General features: G+C 50.9%; 1 protein-coding gene and 1 long non-coding RNA gene across 53 annotated transcripts in view; one reads left to right on the top strand and one right to left on the bottom strand.

The window, feature by feature from the left end:
• The window catches only part of Ablim2 (actin binding LIM protein family, member 2), a 124,967-nt gene that overhangs the window by 30,284 nt on the left and 78,545 nt on the right, over positions 1–16,138 (bottom strand). For 11 of the 52 annotated variants that reach the window (XR_015636726.1, XR_015636736.1, XR_015636722.1 and 8 more), the window contains 4 exons: positions 12,561–12,681; positions 10,428–10,526; positions 5,513–5,614; positions 4,826–4,879 (listed from right to left, as the gene is read on the bottom strand). Coding sequence is in view for 26 of the 52 variants with exons in the window: in XM_087583842.1 (XP_087439968.1) it covers positions 4,826–4,879; positions 5,513–5,614; positions 10,428–10,526; positions 12,561–12,681 (376 nt within the window). In the remaining 26 variants the exon portion in view is untranslated. 52 annotated transcript variants of the gene reach the window in all.
• LOC148001406 (uncharacterized) lies at positions 2,594–8,208 on the top strand. Its single transcript, XR_015637113.1, has 3 exons — positions 2,594–2,767; positions 3,818–3,889; positions 5,330–8,208. It is a non-coding gene; the product is annotated as an uncharacterized LOC148001406 (long non-coding RNA).

Below are 16,138 nucleotides of genomic sequence, written 5' to 3' on the forward strand. Positions count from 1 at the left end.
CCATCCCTGTATTCACCGTTCTCCAGTTATTCACCCAACCGCCCACCTATGCGTACCTCCCTTTGTCTGCTTCCGTCTATTCTTTTGTCCACTGAGGCACCCACTCATGCACGCAGTCCTTTATCTACCTGTCCCTCGTCATGCTGGGCTTCTGCCGCCTAGCCCTTCAGTATCCATCCTCTCCTTCCCCACTGCACAGTGTGCACCTGCCCTGTCCTGAGTATAGGAAAGCAAGAAACAGACATGGTCCTTTTCTGTCTCTGCGGATGGACTTTGTTCTCCCTGCAAGGTGTATAAGCTACAAGGCCTAACCTTTGCTCACAGGGCACACATCTACCTCCCCACTGAGCAACTGACAGGAGATGCTCGAGGTCACAGCAGCATCTAATGTGCCTCCAGTGACAAGTATATTGACCTCCAACAGATAAGTGGACTTGGAAAGTAGGTGGACACAACACAGTGGCTACACGGGAGTCAAGCACCTTCCTTCTGGTGGTGTCCACACTTCCATAGCTCTGGCTTCCAGGTGGCCACCAAGACTGTTACAGAGTGCTCAGCTCAGGTCTCTACTGGAGCTGTGACTGCCATCAGTGTAGAGTCACCCCTGCCAGTGTCTAGTGTCATCCTGTGAGTGTCCTAGCACAGACTTTGATGGCTGGGCCTTAGGCACACCAGGTTGTTGCTATCTCTCTTAAGGAGTTTCTGAACACGTGGAGAGGTGCTCAGGGACTTGAAGTCTCTCCTCAGACCTTAGGGTTCCAGAACAGTGGGAGTCTTGGTTTTCTACTCAGGTCCAGATGGGTGTCAGAACTAGACCCATGGGCAGGACTTCTCTTATCTGGCACAAATCAACCTGGACAGTTTAAATTGTTTTGGAATTACAGTGTGTGTGTGTGTGTGTGTGTGTGTGTGTGTGTGTGTGTGTGTGTGTGTGTGCATATAATGGGAGCAATTCTATCAATTCTCTACTTCAAGGCAGGAATGTACCTTGGTCATACATGCTGGGGGCAATTCTGTGCTTCCCAGGGCAGGCTATGGTTGGCCGTCATTATGTCTCCAGCCTTGAGGTAGAGTCAAACATACAGTGGATGTTTAAAGACTACACTTTAGCTAAATTAGTGAAAGCCCCTGGCATCTCTTGGCATTTGGCTTCCTTCTATGAAGTTGAGTGAATGGCATCTGTTTGCTGACTGTTGCCAGAATTGACAGTGACATCAGAGAAAAGGATATGGAGCCAACATCTCTGTTCACTGGCTTTTCTCCCACCCACTGTCCCTCTTCCAGAGAAGCAGGCCTATCGTGTCTTCAGAAGACAGAGAAACATCTCTTAGCCCCACAGGACTGGGCCTAAAGCCCTCTCTGGAAAGACTGACTTCCTATCAGACATGTCCCATGTCCCTTGAGGACGTCTGCTACACATGCCCCATGGGAGTACCCAGTTTCTAATGTTCTCTGTGGGCACAGAGCCTACCTGACACCTGGCCTTTCACCACACCCTAGAAGACCCCAAACCAGAGTGAGACTCAATCTTCTAGGAAAGAAATCCCTGAGAGGGGCAGCAGTAGAAGTGGGTGAACCTTCCCCAAGCTGTATAAAAAGGAGAAGTCAAGCCAAGCACTGTCCTTTGACACTCGTGGCTTCCTGATTGTGCACGGGATGTGACTAGGTACTTGTAGCTCCTGCCACCTCGATGTCTCTGCTAAGATGGCCACACTCTGAAACTCCAAGTTGGAATAAACCCCTCCTCCCTTCAGTTGATTTTGTCAGGGTGTTGTACCATGGCAACAGGAAAACAAACTAAACAACAGTCTTAAAGCAGATGCCTTCCTTCCTTTGAGAGACTGCTCAAGCCACTCTGCCACTTTCAGAGTTTGTCTGAAAGCACTGGGAGGCACAAGGCCAGACCCGTTTTCTGAAGGAAGCATTTCTCCCTGCTAAGTCTCTGGATGAGGGCAGCTGTGTTTCTCCCCATAACTGCCTCCCCAAGGTGACAGACATAGTGGGATGCTGCTTGTGTATGCAGGTATGTGTGTATGTGCAGGTATGTGTGCATGCAGTTGTGTGTGTGTGCATGTAGTTGTGTGTGTGCAAGCACATATGGATGCAGGCATCTGTGGGCTCACAGGTGTGTATATGCATGTATAAGAGAGTGTGCACACAGGTGTGTATGTTCCTGACCTTTCTCCCCCCTGCTTGCCCTCCTTCCATCACTTCCTATGTTGCTTCCTCTCTTTCTTAACACAACCGGTAAACAACAAGCAAACAGAGCTGGAACTGATAGAGAAATACAGTAAGGTCCCAGAATGTCCAAAACCAAAAGCTGCAGGGGGCAGCAGTGCATTAATGACCGTCCCACGGATTCAAAAGCATCTTGCTCTCCACACCAAGTGTCACTTCCACCCTGTGGGCACAGAGAGGCCTGGCTGTCCTTAAGGCTCCCAAAAGCAGAAATGAGACTCAGGCTTCCAAGAAGAATAGCAGTGGCAGAACCCAGAAGCATCCACGTCCAGTGACTTTGCAGGAAACGAGAGCAAATCATCAACGGAAAGGCGTGGCCGCTTTCAATACGCTAAATATAGGACCTTAAGCTAATGAAACAGTCTTGTGATTCACCACGGCCCCCAGGGGCTGTTTCAAGCTGGAGTGAGGATTTAAACTACTGCTGCTCATGCCTAGATCAGGCTCTGGAGCTCCTCGGGGAAGGCCTGTGGTCAAGTCGCCTTGATGAAGCAAGCGCTGGGGTGTGGGGGGTCAAGCATACACACAGGTACACAGGCATGCATGCACACAGCATGCATGTATACGCTCCCATCCGAAATTGGGGGTGGGGAGGGCTTGTGAAGAGCAAAGGTCTCAAATGCATGAACTGGAACACAAAGGCCCTGTGTACATCTGTATTTCCCAAGGGTTCTTTTTTTAACCCTTCTATGCCTGCTAAACCTTTCTAGTCACTCAAGGCTTGCACGACTCGCTGCGTTCCTATCATGGGTTTGTGTTGCTGAATGCCTGGCAGAGGCAATACACTCTAAGATCTGAATCTTTACAGAATCAACATACAGAATCCTGAGCTTGGATGACTGTTCAAGGCTTCTTCAAGCCAGGGTTGCCTGTAGACAGGCAAGTGTCTTATGCCTAGACTGCAAGGCTGGTGGCTGATAACTGTGAACCTGACCTCCCCTAGGGGTTTTGAACACCAACACTCTGCTTCAGTGTGGCCCTATCAGATGCCAGTGGTCAATTTCAAAAGGTGATTTTCTAACCCTGCCTCTTGCCAAGGCCAACTCCCCTTGGACCGTGGATATTAACCACACAGTTAAGAAGCCAAGTGGAGGGCTGGAGAGATGGCTCAGCGGTTAAGAGCACCCGACTGCTCTTTCAGAGGTCATGAGTTCAATTCCCAGCAACCACATGGTGGCTCACAACCATCTGTAAAGAGATCCGATGCCCTCTTCTGGTGTATCTGAAGACAGCTACAGTGTACTTATATATAATAAATAAATAAATCTTTAAAAAAAAAAAAAAAGAAGCCAAGTGGAGATGAGAGATAGCGGTGGTTAATTAAGGCCCCACAAGGCAAGCTCTATCCTAGGCTCTGGAGAGCACAGAGATCATGGCCCTTCTCAAAGACTGTCCAGCGTGGTGCTCTGTCCTTTGCCTGGGCCTCAGTTTCCCCACCTGTAAGACTAGGGCGCAGCAGTTCTGTTTCTGGTAAAAGGCCTGTTAATCTAACTGCCCCCACCTATCCCTTGGGGATACATATACCCTCTACTCAGATTCTAAAAACCAGGACTTCAATCCCCTTCCTTTTTTCTGAAAGGAGGAGGAAAGACGCAGAGCTCAGGGCCTCTCGCCACCACTGAGGAACCAAACCCAACACAGCAGAGCTTCGGTAAGCTATCTAGCACTTGTCAGTGTGGGAAGTGGGTGCTTTCCTCTGGCACATCTAAACAAGAGCTCTCCATAGAATCCCCCTTCTCTCCCATCTCTAGTGATGACTTAAGTCTCCACTGTGCACAGCCATTTACAGTTTTGAGCCGTTTCCACATTCACTCTGTGAGTACCTCATACCCAGTCCTGGAGGAATGAGGGTTAAAGGGACAGAAAGGGCAAGGGGAAGGAAATGGAGCAGAAGAGGTGGAGGGCAGAAGGAGAGAGGAGTCTGGTTTGCAGATGAGGAAACTGAGGCTCATGGCACTGCAGTGACCTCCCCAGTCACCAGAAATCGAAACTCCGACTCCTTTAGGGTCCTGCTCCCCCACTCAAGCATTCTTCTCCTTGCATATCTGTCCCACGCAAGTCCATGTGGAGAAGATGTGGGGGGTCAGGGGGATAGGAGGCAGCCTTGCTGCAAACCACCTCTAGCACAATACAAGGAACCCCATTGGCTAAGGACAAGGCATCCCATCCTATCACAGATATTCTCAAAAGATGGGGCCCAAAGTCTCCCTAAATTGTGACTGGTTCCGAGTCATTATTTTCCAAAGATCAGGCCTGTGTCAGGGCATGGGTAAAAAGCCCAGTCCCTCATCATCTCAACTGGGCCTCTCATGGTAGCATCCAAATCACCAAATAAAGGTTCTTAATTAGCACATGCACCCTAGCCCCAGCCCCAGCCGCCATGCACTGGCCTCTGCACATGTCTCCTCTCTTGTGAAAGAGAGGCCTCCCAGGAGCCTACGGGGGAGTGTGCATCTAATATCTAGACAGCGGGGCTTCCCGGAGCCTCGGATCAGGACACAGCGAAGGGAGCAGGCATTCAGAAGCGAGAGGGAGCAACAGACATGCAGGCAACGCACGGCAGAAGAGTCCACCAGACCGACCATACCGTGCTGTTTGTAGATAGGGGGTTTCCTATAGATGTTATCTTTTACGCCAGTGTCTGGGAAAGAAGAAGGAAAGAGAAGGAAAGAATGTGAGGGGAGCAGGGAGGCGGCTACGATGCTCTCCACCCAGCGGCTTCTGTCAGTTCCTAGTTCACCCAGCCCAGAATTACCAGAGAGTTTTCAAAACTGCCAAGTGGCTGAGGATGAAGCCCCACACCTCCACCAAGCAACTCCCCCCCCCCATTTAAACACCACTGCAGATCAGAAGGGAACAGGAAGGGAGACAGGGCAGGGAAGGCAGCAAGCAAGATCCATGGGTCATCGGGATGCAGATAACTCAGACTCTTTTCTCCACCTTGGACCCAGGACAAAAACATTTTCTCAGTATTTGTGAGACTTGGAGAAAAACCCAGGTGTATGTCAGTTTGTGGGGAGTGTGCAAAAAACACACTGCATTAGGAGTTTTGTGTTTTTGATTTGGAGAAAAAAATTTTTTCCTATTCCAGACTGGCCTTGAACTCGTGACCCTCCTGACATCGCCCCTATCTCAGTGCTGAGATACCTGGTATGCACCACTACACCCTACTCCATGGAGTAGCTTTTAAGGAAACTCAGTGTTTGAGGATGCTCTGACATTCGGGTGTGGGCAAGATGGTGCATGAGAAAGTCACAAACATGCAGGAACCTACCTGGGACGTGGAAGTGTCTCGGAGCCTGCTGATAGGTAGAGGAAGGAGGCCTGCTGTCGGAGTGCACTGAGAGACTTGGAGTGCTACGGCCACTTTCGCTGCCTCCAGGTGGAAGGGCAGAGACAGCATGTGAGAGGCAGAGAAGCAAAGCAGAAGGTTTCAGGCAAAAAGAGCTCATCTGCAGCGAACCCTCTATCCTGCCTGAAGGAAGTCCATGCTGGAGCCATGGACCCTATGACTTCTGTTCCAATCTGGAGTGTGCCTGGCTCTAGGGGGTGGAGGGGACAAAGGGGCAGTGACTGGAGGGGCCAAGAGTGTGCAGTGGGCAGAGCCCAGGATCCTGGGGTGTGAACACACACTGCAGACTCACGATTCCTGTCTCCCTGATGTAGCTCGTGCAGGAAGGTCCTGCTTGCTTGGAGATTCCACCAATTAACTGTGAGAATAGGACTAAGGTGTGGGGAATGGGTCAAAAGCAGTCCTCACAATAACAGAAGAGGCTCTGCCTATGTGGGGAACTGGGGATCAGCATCCATCCACTTCCACAGTCCTGACACGGCTGCTTTTGGCAAGCAAAACGAGGACGCTCTACTGCCTCCAACCTCTCTCGGCTAGAGCTGTTCTGTGTTCTGTGAAGGAGGGTGGACGATCGAATCACCCATCCGAGACACCTGGTGACCTGAGTGGATGCCCCGCCTCCCTCCGATGCAGGATGTGATAGACAGAACACGGTGGTACTGGACATGGGATGAGGAGCACAGCTCACAGCAGGACACCCCAAGGCACAACTGCTCCCTTCTCTTAGACTTCCTGAACGCTGCAGTAGCTGATAGGGCTACTGGCAAGGAACAGGCTCTCTAGCTCTAAGAACCTTTGAATGGCAAGATCAAGCAGCAGGACCCTAAAGCCAATGGGACAGAAACCCTGCCTGGATGGGCTGGAGACAGCAAGGGACATCACAGACAGGCAGCATGAGCAAAGGGAGTTGGGGGTTGCTGGATGGCTGGAGAAGGGTCAAACCGGTGGCCACCAAAGGAGACTGATGACTCCTACTTTGGGTATTTTCTCCTGCCTGATCATGGTCACTAATTTCTCCTGTAAACACTGATGGCACTTAGGAGACTAAAGATTTTGTTCTAGAATGATATAGACCCTTCTGACTTTGGCTACATCAGCTGCTCCTAGCAGTAGCAGGGACCTCACCTCAGGGAGATGGCCAGCACAGGCTTCTTTTACACATGATAGCATGACTCTCTGTGTTGCATAAGTCATGACAGACATAGTTTGAAAAAAACAACTGTAGGCATTCCACTCAGGCTGGAAACTGTCCCTACTGGGTATCATCCCTGAGCAGAGCCTCTGTGGCTTAGCCTTTCTTTCTCTATCTTGACATTATGATTGTTTCTGTCATCCTCTCCCAGTTGACTGAGGGTTCTAAAATGGTCCAACATTCCTGTCCCCTCCAGAGCTTGGCCTATAGTGTGATGTCCCCTGAAATGACAAATGGAATTCCTATCACATGCACTCACTAGAGCGGCTACAGTTTCCCAGACCTTGGTCCCTGTCTGGATCACTGCCACTAAGTCTTCCCCATCCCCTGTCTGACCTGCAAGGCCCTTCCCAGAGTCCATACTGTCTACTTCCCTGAGTTTAGGCTCAGGATCCACCTGGTTGACAAAAGGCTCAGGAAGGCCAGGCCCTTTCTCTTTCTGTGAGCGTGCTTGCCTGTCTGATGTCGCTGAAAAACACCCTGCTGTCCTCAACTCCACAGACCTGCCTGCAGCTTCGCTGCGTGCTTTCATGGTATGCTCACGTCAGCCCCACACAGTTGGTACCATCTTGCCTCCATGTCAACTGGCACACTGACTGCTTGGAAACCACCTTTCCTCAATGATCCAAAATGATAAGGCCCCCAGCCCCCCCATGTCACCCAAGGACAGCCAAGGAGGCTCCTTTGTCCAGGCTCATGGCTCTTTTTGAAGGCGTCATATCCGGGGTGCTTCTGACACTTCCCAAGGACAGCTGAGCAGCCCCAGCTCTGGTAGGGCCCATGGCTTCTTTACATTTTAAGTTAACATTTTGCTTTGGAATGGTTTTAGATGGTTCCAGAAGGTGCCCTCACTCAGGGCTCACGTCTAAGTTCTGACACGCCTCCAGGACGTGGAACTGTTCTGAGTTCTAATTATAGTTTGAGTTTAACACAATTTTACTTGAGATATTTTCTACCTCAGGACCCATTCAGGACATCACACCACACCCACTGTTACATCCTGGCTTCCCGATGCTGTGACCAGCATCCCTTGTCACTGAAGATCTTGACAGTTCCTGGCGGGGGTGGGGGAAGAGCTATAGAATGTCCCTCAACTGGGAGTGTGAGAGACAGAGGTTATGGATTTAGGAGGAAGGCACAGAGGTGGTAGCTCATCCCTGTCACATCACCCACAGGGCACTCGCTGCCTTCATGACCTGGAGTCAGACCTGATGCACGCCTTGCCTGGACATGGCACCTCTCGAGGTCTCAGCACACACTTGGCTATGCAGTGGAGGGAGTCCTGCTTACCTCTGTGACCCACCATCTCTACAAATTCTGAGGCCTTCTGTGCAGCAGTTGTTCCCCATATGCTCTTATTTAGCTGGTCTTTTTGGTATAGATTTGTGGACATTGTGTCATCTATGAACCAGTGACTCATTATCTATTTTCTTGTTGCAACTATGGTTTCTATGGCTGCGGTTGGTTGTGGCCTTGAAGATGCTATGGTTGGTCCTGGCCTTGAAGATGCTGTGCTTGGCCCTGGCCTTGAAGATTCTGTGGTTAGCTGTGGCTGAACTTTCCCAAAGTCCCACTAGAGCAAGTCTGGCTCACAACCACATGTCATGGTCCTTTGGGGACCATACCCAAGGCATGTGTAGTTTCTAACTAGAACTTCCTCTGAGCTGAGGAACCAGGGCTTAGGGACCTGCTTTAGAGCTGGCGAGGGGACCCTTGGCAAGATGAGAATCACTGGCTGGGTATATGCACGCTGGGGCTTTGATCTGAGGCTCTGCCCTGATTCCTCTGACTTTCTTCCTTCTCATGACACTAGTACTGTGGCAGGCCCTCCAGTCAGACCCCAGAAAAGTGACATCAGCAGCACACATCTCCCATCTTTGCAGCCTGTTTCTTTTTCTTTTTTTTTTTTTTTTTGGTTCTTTTTTTTCGGAGCTGGGGACCGAACCCAGGGCCTTGCGCTTCCTAGGCAAGCACTCTAACCACTGAGCTAAATCCCCAACCCTTGCAGCCTGTTTCTTATCGAGTCAGAGTCAGGCTTAAACCTTACACCACTTCAACCAAGGTCTGAAATTGACAGTAATGTGCCAATGACTGTCACCAGCCCCTTCCTCACCTGACTTAGGTCTGGGGATAGAGAGGCCCTAGGCCCTAGGCCCTGAGACTCAGTGGGAGGCTATAATGTCTGAACTGCGTGGAAGATGGACAGAGGGGAGAGGGAGAGGCCCTGTCACCAGCTAGCTAGGTCAGGAGAGGGCTGGACCAGGACAGCATGTCTACCTGGGAGCCCTCAACTAGCATCAGATAGTAAGTTGTCTCCACTGTGTCCCAAATACTACAAAGCACCCATGGGAGTAAGAAGGAATTTTCCAGAGATTTGGCAGATGCCACAGCTGTGGCTGTGTGCTATGGACAGGGTGTCCAGAGACTAGGAGCAAGATGGTCCTCAGGAGATTCTAGGGAAGGACCTGTGTCCGGCTTTGTTCTGAACCTCCAGCAGGTACTCATCTCATGGTTGCTACCTCCTCGAGGCATGGTCTGAAGGATGCTGGAGAGCCCAAGGTCACAGTCCTCCATGGAAGTCAGTTGGAGGGCAGAGCTATGGGTTTCTGCTCCTCCTCCATTAAGAACAGGAGCAGCAATAGCCAATGGTCTCAGGCTGACCATGAACCCAGAGGTATCTGATCCACTAAGGCAGGACCTCCCTCACAGGGCCATTGGGCAAAGGAAAGAAAGATATCAGGCTCTGAGACCTGTCTGATTCCTCCAAAGTGATCAGGTTCCCCTCAGGTTTTGGGAGCGAGCCCCCCTTACTCTGAGACTCCCACAGATAAGACGTACATGAATTAAGGCCCCAGAAGCCACTGTGCTGCTCTAGGGATGTAGCATTCGGGGCTGTGCATCGTCACTAGGAACTTAATCACTGCTAGAGACTGAGATGTGTGGAGAGCCCATGAAGAGGCAAGGAAGGCATGGCAGTGCTGAGGGCTCTGCTCAGTTCATCACTGATCTTAAATGTGCAAATAATGCCCAGGGCCATCTTCTGACCTTACAAGGCCAGCATATGTGACCCTTTCTCTACCTCCATCACCCTACCTGCCTTAACATTGTTTCTTTAAACACTGCTGTATGGAGGTTTGGCCATCCATACGTGAACTTGGGGTACACATAATTCAGCTCTTAGTGTGGAATAAATCACTAAGGGCATTTACTCTCTCATCCATGTATACAATCTACAGGACATGGATTGTGGCTGGTATGATGCCTTGGAAAGACCCAGGGGTTGGAGCCACTTGAGTTGAGTGCTGACCCAGCCACCAGGGGTCTGAGGCTGTGGACATCACCACCTCTCCACATCTCAGCTCCTGCTCCTGAAGGCTAACACTAACAGTACCCTACCATGGAGGACGGAGGATGGAGGATGGGTTGAGGACTCCCCCACCTCCAGCAAGGTGTTCATTGAGATGCTCCCTCCAGCTGTTCTCTTAGTGACAAACCACCCTGTTTTCCTTCCAGGACATGGACACACTGACAAGAATAGAGCCAGACACACACAACACAGGAAGTACACAGGCATGAGACACAGGGCTCTGGAAGCCATGCGGAGACATGGGACGAGCAACCCCCGCTGTGCACTGCACGCCTTACCTCGGAAGTAGGGGATGTAATGATGTCTGAACACGGATGTAGGGCTTGGGTGTTGGGACAGGGACAGACAGCTACTGGTACCAACACTCACAGTACCAGCTGCGGGCAACAGAGAGCAGTCAGTAACCCTGGGCTCCTCCACCCCAGAGCCACCAACTCGCCCTAGTCCCCACTTGGCCAGGGACATTGCCCCTCTGCTCTCCTGGGGCACCTGAATAGGATTACCCAGAAGGCTGTGAGCCATCTCCTTCAGATGGGGTCAGGAGATGCTGCATCTGAGACACAGGGTGGCAGCCAGAGCTTGGGACACATCTGGGGCCCTGTCCATGGCTCACTTTGGGGTGTCCTTGTGAACAAGGACAGTGGGGGGGGCAGCTTCCAGAGGTCAAAGAGTGGTCTGTCACCAGCATTCTCATGGCACTCGACAGTCCAGATACAAAGCTTAGCCCTCTGGGCTTGACCCCTGACCAAGCAGTCAGTAGCCAGGCCCTCCTGGTGATGCAAAGTCAGGGGTCAAATCACAGGGGACCTGGGGGAAGGGCTCAAGAAAGTCACTGCTGTCCACACACCTGCTCGCCCATTCATCCTCTCCTTCACTTAGTTTACTCACTAACACGTCTACATTCACTGACTCAGTCTTTCACTAACTCATGTGCTTATTCTCCCAATTAACTCAATCATCCAATGACCCATTCATTTACTTACTCATTAACTCTCTGACTAGCCCATTCATTCATTCACTCACTCACTAATTCACTTACTTAATCATCCCCTGACCCATTCATTTACTTACTCATTAACTCTCTGACTAGCCCATTCATTCATTCACTCACTCACTAATTCACTTACTTAATCATCCCCTGACCCATTCATTTTCTTACTCATTAACTCTCTGACTAGCCCATTCATTCATTCATTCATTCATTCATTCATTCACTCACTAATTCACTCACTTAATCATCCAGTGACTCATTCATTAACTTACTCATTAACTCTCTGACTAACCCCATTCATTCATTCATTTATTCATTCACTCACTCACTAATTCACTCACTTAATCATCCAGTGACTCATTCATTAACTTACTCATTAACTCTCTGACTAACCCCATTCATTCATTCATTCACTCATTTACTCACGTACTAATTCACTCACTTAATCATCCACTGACCCATTACTCATTACTTACTCATTAACACTCTTACCTCATTGACTCATTCATTCATTCACTCACTCACTCACTCATTCACTCACTCACTTAATCTCTCATGCACATACTCACTCACCCTCTTTCTTTGCACTCACTGAGCAGGATGGACCAAGAATATTGCAAGGAATCAATGAAAATGACTGCAAACAGCTAAGTTGATTTTTCCACAAAGTTTTCGAAATTAAGAGCTATGGTCCACAGGTGTGAAAATGGGTCATGCACAGCTGGCAGGAAAGAAGCAGCCTGGAAAAATCCCTCCAAAAGGCAGAGCGTCTTGTGCATGGTCCCTGTGGCTTTCACATGCCAGCTCAAAGCTGAGGAACGCAATGCAAACTGGGAGCCGAGTGGGAAGGGTTGGGGTGGGGAATGAGGCAACATGGTAGGAGGCCCTGCACAGGGTTGTCTCCCAGCTGGAAGGGCATAGGGACCTTTGCCAATCTCTTTCACGGGATGCTTGTCTTTAGGGTTACTGCGTGATAGGTACAGCATTAGACATTGTGACTGGCTATCGTGGCCAATGACTCTGACTCCTCAGCTAATCCTCCCAAGCTACCGTGGGCTCACAACTGTAAGACTGTGGCTTGCTCTCCTACCTCATGTGTGATTTCACATCTGACAGCTCTGTGACCGCCCCAGAAGCCCACATTGTTCTGTGTGGGCCTTGGGGCTGTATGCGTCTCAAGATGTGCACTGTGGGTTTAGACAACTCCTCCAGCCCCAGCTGCCTTCTGGCTGCCTGCTCCACTGCTTGAGGTAGTGCTTTTGGTATGTCCAAGTGGCCAGACGCTCCGTGACCCCACTGGCACCCCCCCCACCCTGCTGTTTTTCTCAATGAACAAAGAAGCTACTTTAGGTCAGTAAACTCATTGAGAAATACAACCTCATCAGGGGTCAAGACAAGTGGGGTGGGGGTGAATACCTACCTGGACGACTGTAGTGCTGGGGTGATCGTGACGTTGGAGTGTAGTGCCCAAGGCTGACTGAGCCAGCAGAGCTGGGGCTGGAGGTCCTGCACTGCTTGTAGGACCGATCATCCTGATCCCCCTGGGTAGGAAGACAGTGAGAAGACCTGGGTCAGGCACACAGCCTGCCTTTCACCCCCTAACCCCAACTGTATTTGCCCTCTAGATCCCGGGGGCAGAAACAACATAACCCTAAAACAGGGTCTTAGAGCATAAAGAGAGCACATCTGGACAGCGAGAGGCAGGGCTGAGTTATAGCAAGTCCCTCAGCCTGAGTATGGACCCATGGGGTACCCATCCTTCCAGTCCATCTGACCCTCCTTGGTGCTAGGACTTCTGGGATGTGGTGGAAGGACCATACCTGCATCCTCCCTGCCCTACCCACTCCCCTCCCTCTTAAACCTTCCCAGCACTCTGGGCTGCTGGTACAGTTTGAGAACACTGACGTGCTCCTCACGTGGGAGGGAAGCCCTAGGTGCTCTGTGGCACCCTCTGAGGCATGAAGTTGCCCTCTGGGGCTCAGAAGCCAGCCAACGAGACCACAAGCACTGATGACACAGCCCTATCTTAGCAGGAAGAAGAGCGTCTGGGAGCAGCCAGAGCGGGTGGCAGCAGCATGAGATGACATGGCACTATGGTCCCAGAATCAGCCTGCCCATCCCTCTGTGATGTAGCCTGGTGGCCTGGGTCATGCCAGCCCTCCTAGCCTCATGTCAACCCCAAGCATCCCACAGCAACAGGGTCCCCACAGTACCCCAAGCATTGTTTCCAAGAAGGATTGAGGAGGTGGTAGAGGGGCCAGGCAGAAGCTTTTGCCACAGATCCTGCTTCTAAAGCTACAAGAAATGGAATGTGTTCCTCAGTCTGAGACATGAGGAGATCCTCGATCTTTGGACCTTCTGTGGACTGGAGTGGGACACTTCCCAAGGATGGGGAGGGCAGAAAGCGAACAGCCCCTGTTACTTGGTTTCTGGGCCCCAGTTTCTCCATTGTTAAATGGGAAACTCCTAGAAACTACCTCTAGGTGTTGTTCTGGGTAAAGGAATTAGGTATAAAGTGATTACAACAGTGCCCAGTACAAAGAGAGGGCTCGAAAGAGTGCCACAGTCCTATGCCCTTCCCAGCCCTGGATTCTACTACACAGACTAGAGTCTGAGGGGCCAACCTGCACCACTGATTCTGAGGAAAACAAAGAAGCTTTAGGGTGGTATTAAAAAGCTTATTTGAAAGCTTAGTTCTTAGAGTGTTCAGCCCCAAGGGCCCAGAGCTTCCTAAATATCTAGTTGGGAGCAAGAAGTGTACCCCAGCTCACCCATGGACGCCATGACCCAGGCCAGGATCTGCTGGGAAATCCCACATCCCCAGTGTCGGTGAAGACTTGTCTGCACACACATGGGGGAACATGCGATGAGATATGATTATAAAAACAGCCAGCAGGAGGGCCCCCAGTGAAGTGGCCAGGGCCCTGTGGCCCTCAGGGTGCCATGCTGGTCATCTCTATAACCCTGCAGACGGTAGCACCATGAGCACACAGGGCGCAGGCATAGGCGGTGGTTACCTCAGTCGGCGTTGGTGAGAGCAACTGAGGTGACTGTGGACACAACAGAGCAGCTGTTAGTGCGCTGTGCCAGGGTTGCTTAGGGGTAAGAGGGCTGTTTGGTAACCACAGGCAACATAGGTGCCTACGTTCATGACCTGCGACTCTAACTGACAAGGGGGTCCAGCACAAGAGGTGGCCTGGTGCTGTTTGAGCCAGCTCCTTCCTCCATTCAGCCCACCCGATCACATCCACACTCTCCTCAGAGACCATGAGTTCAAAGAGAAAGCTGTTGGTAGCTCAGGGACCATTCATTCTAGCCACACCCTCTGGGCTCGGGCTCGTCACTTTCATTTTTCTCTGGAGGGGAAGATGGGGTGGGGCTCAGCAGAAAGAGCTGGGACCGCAGGCTAGGAGAGAGCCAAGAGACCAAGGCTCAGAAGGGTGGCGCCAGTCTTTATGCTTCCAGTGAATGACTCCTCCACCAGAAGCATGGCTCTCCCACCTTGTTCTTGACACCCAGAGAGCGGGGTCCACAGGCAGCTTACCTGGGCCACGTGAGTCCTAGCTGAACCTCATTCGGCCCTGGGCTTTTTAGGTGTGACAGAGAAAAATCACTCCCAGGGGCTGGGCTATGGTATAGGGACAGAAATCAAAAGCAAAAACAAAACCACAACAAAAAAAACCCTCCTCCATTCCTGAGAATGGTCCAGAGGCAGCGAGGCAGTAAGGAAGTCATCAGCTACTCTCTATGTGATGTACGTGACAAGGGTCCTAAGGTTTTCTATATTGTGTTGCCACCCACCACACCATCATCCTGGACCATAGGAGGAAGTAGCATTTTAATGGGAATACCCCTTCCCCAGGGCAGCCTGGTACTGACCTCTGCTGAGGCAGGTCTCACAAACAGTATGACAGAAGGTGCAAGCTTGTGGCAGGGCAGATACGGGAGAGGGTGACACCTAAGTCACATACATACACTCCCATGCTGTCTGCTGCCCTCTGAAGGACAGACCTTTAAGTCAGAACTATCTGTGGGCCACACGGACCTTGATATTTCAAAGGTGTGGTCTCACCTTCGAAAAGAATCATTGTGCTGAAAAGAATCATTGGAGGTTTCCAGATCCTGTGTCTGCAATTCTATGCCACACACTTGAACGGTAAAATTGTGTACCATGGATGTAGGACAACGCTGTCAACAGTCTGTGGGCTTGCATATCAATCCTGATCACTGAAACTTTCCCCACCATAGCTTCCTGAAGTCACTGAAGGAATGCCAATGTCCCATTCAGGGATGACCTTGCTGTCCTCCTGAGGCTGAGTACAGTGGGACTTGAACCCAGCTCTGAGGCCTGAATTCCATGTCCCTGAGGATCAGCCAGTGCATGGTCTTTAGGAGAGAAAAGCCAGGCTTTGGGTCTCAGAGGGATACAGCCAAGTTGCTTGACCTCTGACCCTCTCCAGTTGCCTGCTGCCTGAAGGCTAGATGCAGGGTGGTAAAGCCCACCCCCAGCTCAGGTACCAGGCAGTAGGCACAAGGTTGGTGCCCTTTTCTCCTCAGGCTGCACGCCAGGAGGGCCACCTGCTGGCACCTTTGCTCTTCTTGGTCCCTGAGTGGTCCTCGCAGCCTGCAGGCTTGTTTGGGGGCTATAACCTATGCAGGGCCAAGCTGAGCGACTCAACACTGCTATGTAAATACAATCCCCTGAGTCTTGGCCCTCACACCCCACAAGGTCTTGCTGAAGCCACAGAAGGAAGTCAAAGAGGCACGTGTTAGAAATGACCATTTCCCTGCTCCAGTTAAAGATTTGTTCTGAGCTCCACATACAGCCCAAAGCCACACTAAAATCTAACGGAAGGAAATGAGACTTAACAGGAACTGTGTTCAGTGGAAACAGGCAGCTTGAATAAACCAGCACCAGTAGATGCCCTGGTGGTTTGAATAGGAATGGCCCCCAGAGACTCATGTGTTTGGATGTTTGACCATAGGGAGTGGCACTGT

This window comes from Rattus norvegicus, chromosome 14 (assembly GCF_021556685.1).
Source record: "Rattus norvegicus strain SHRSP/BbbUtx chromosome 14, alternate assembly SHRSP_T2T, whole genome shotgun sequence".
NCBI lineage: Eukaryota > Metazoa > Chordata > Mammalia > Rodentia > Muridae > Rattus > Rattus norvegicus.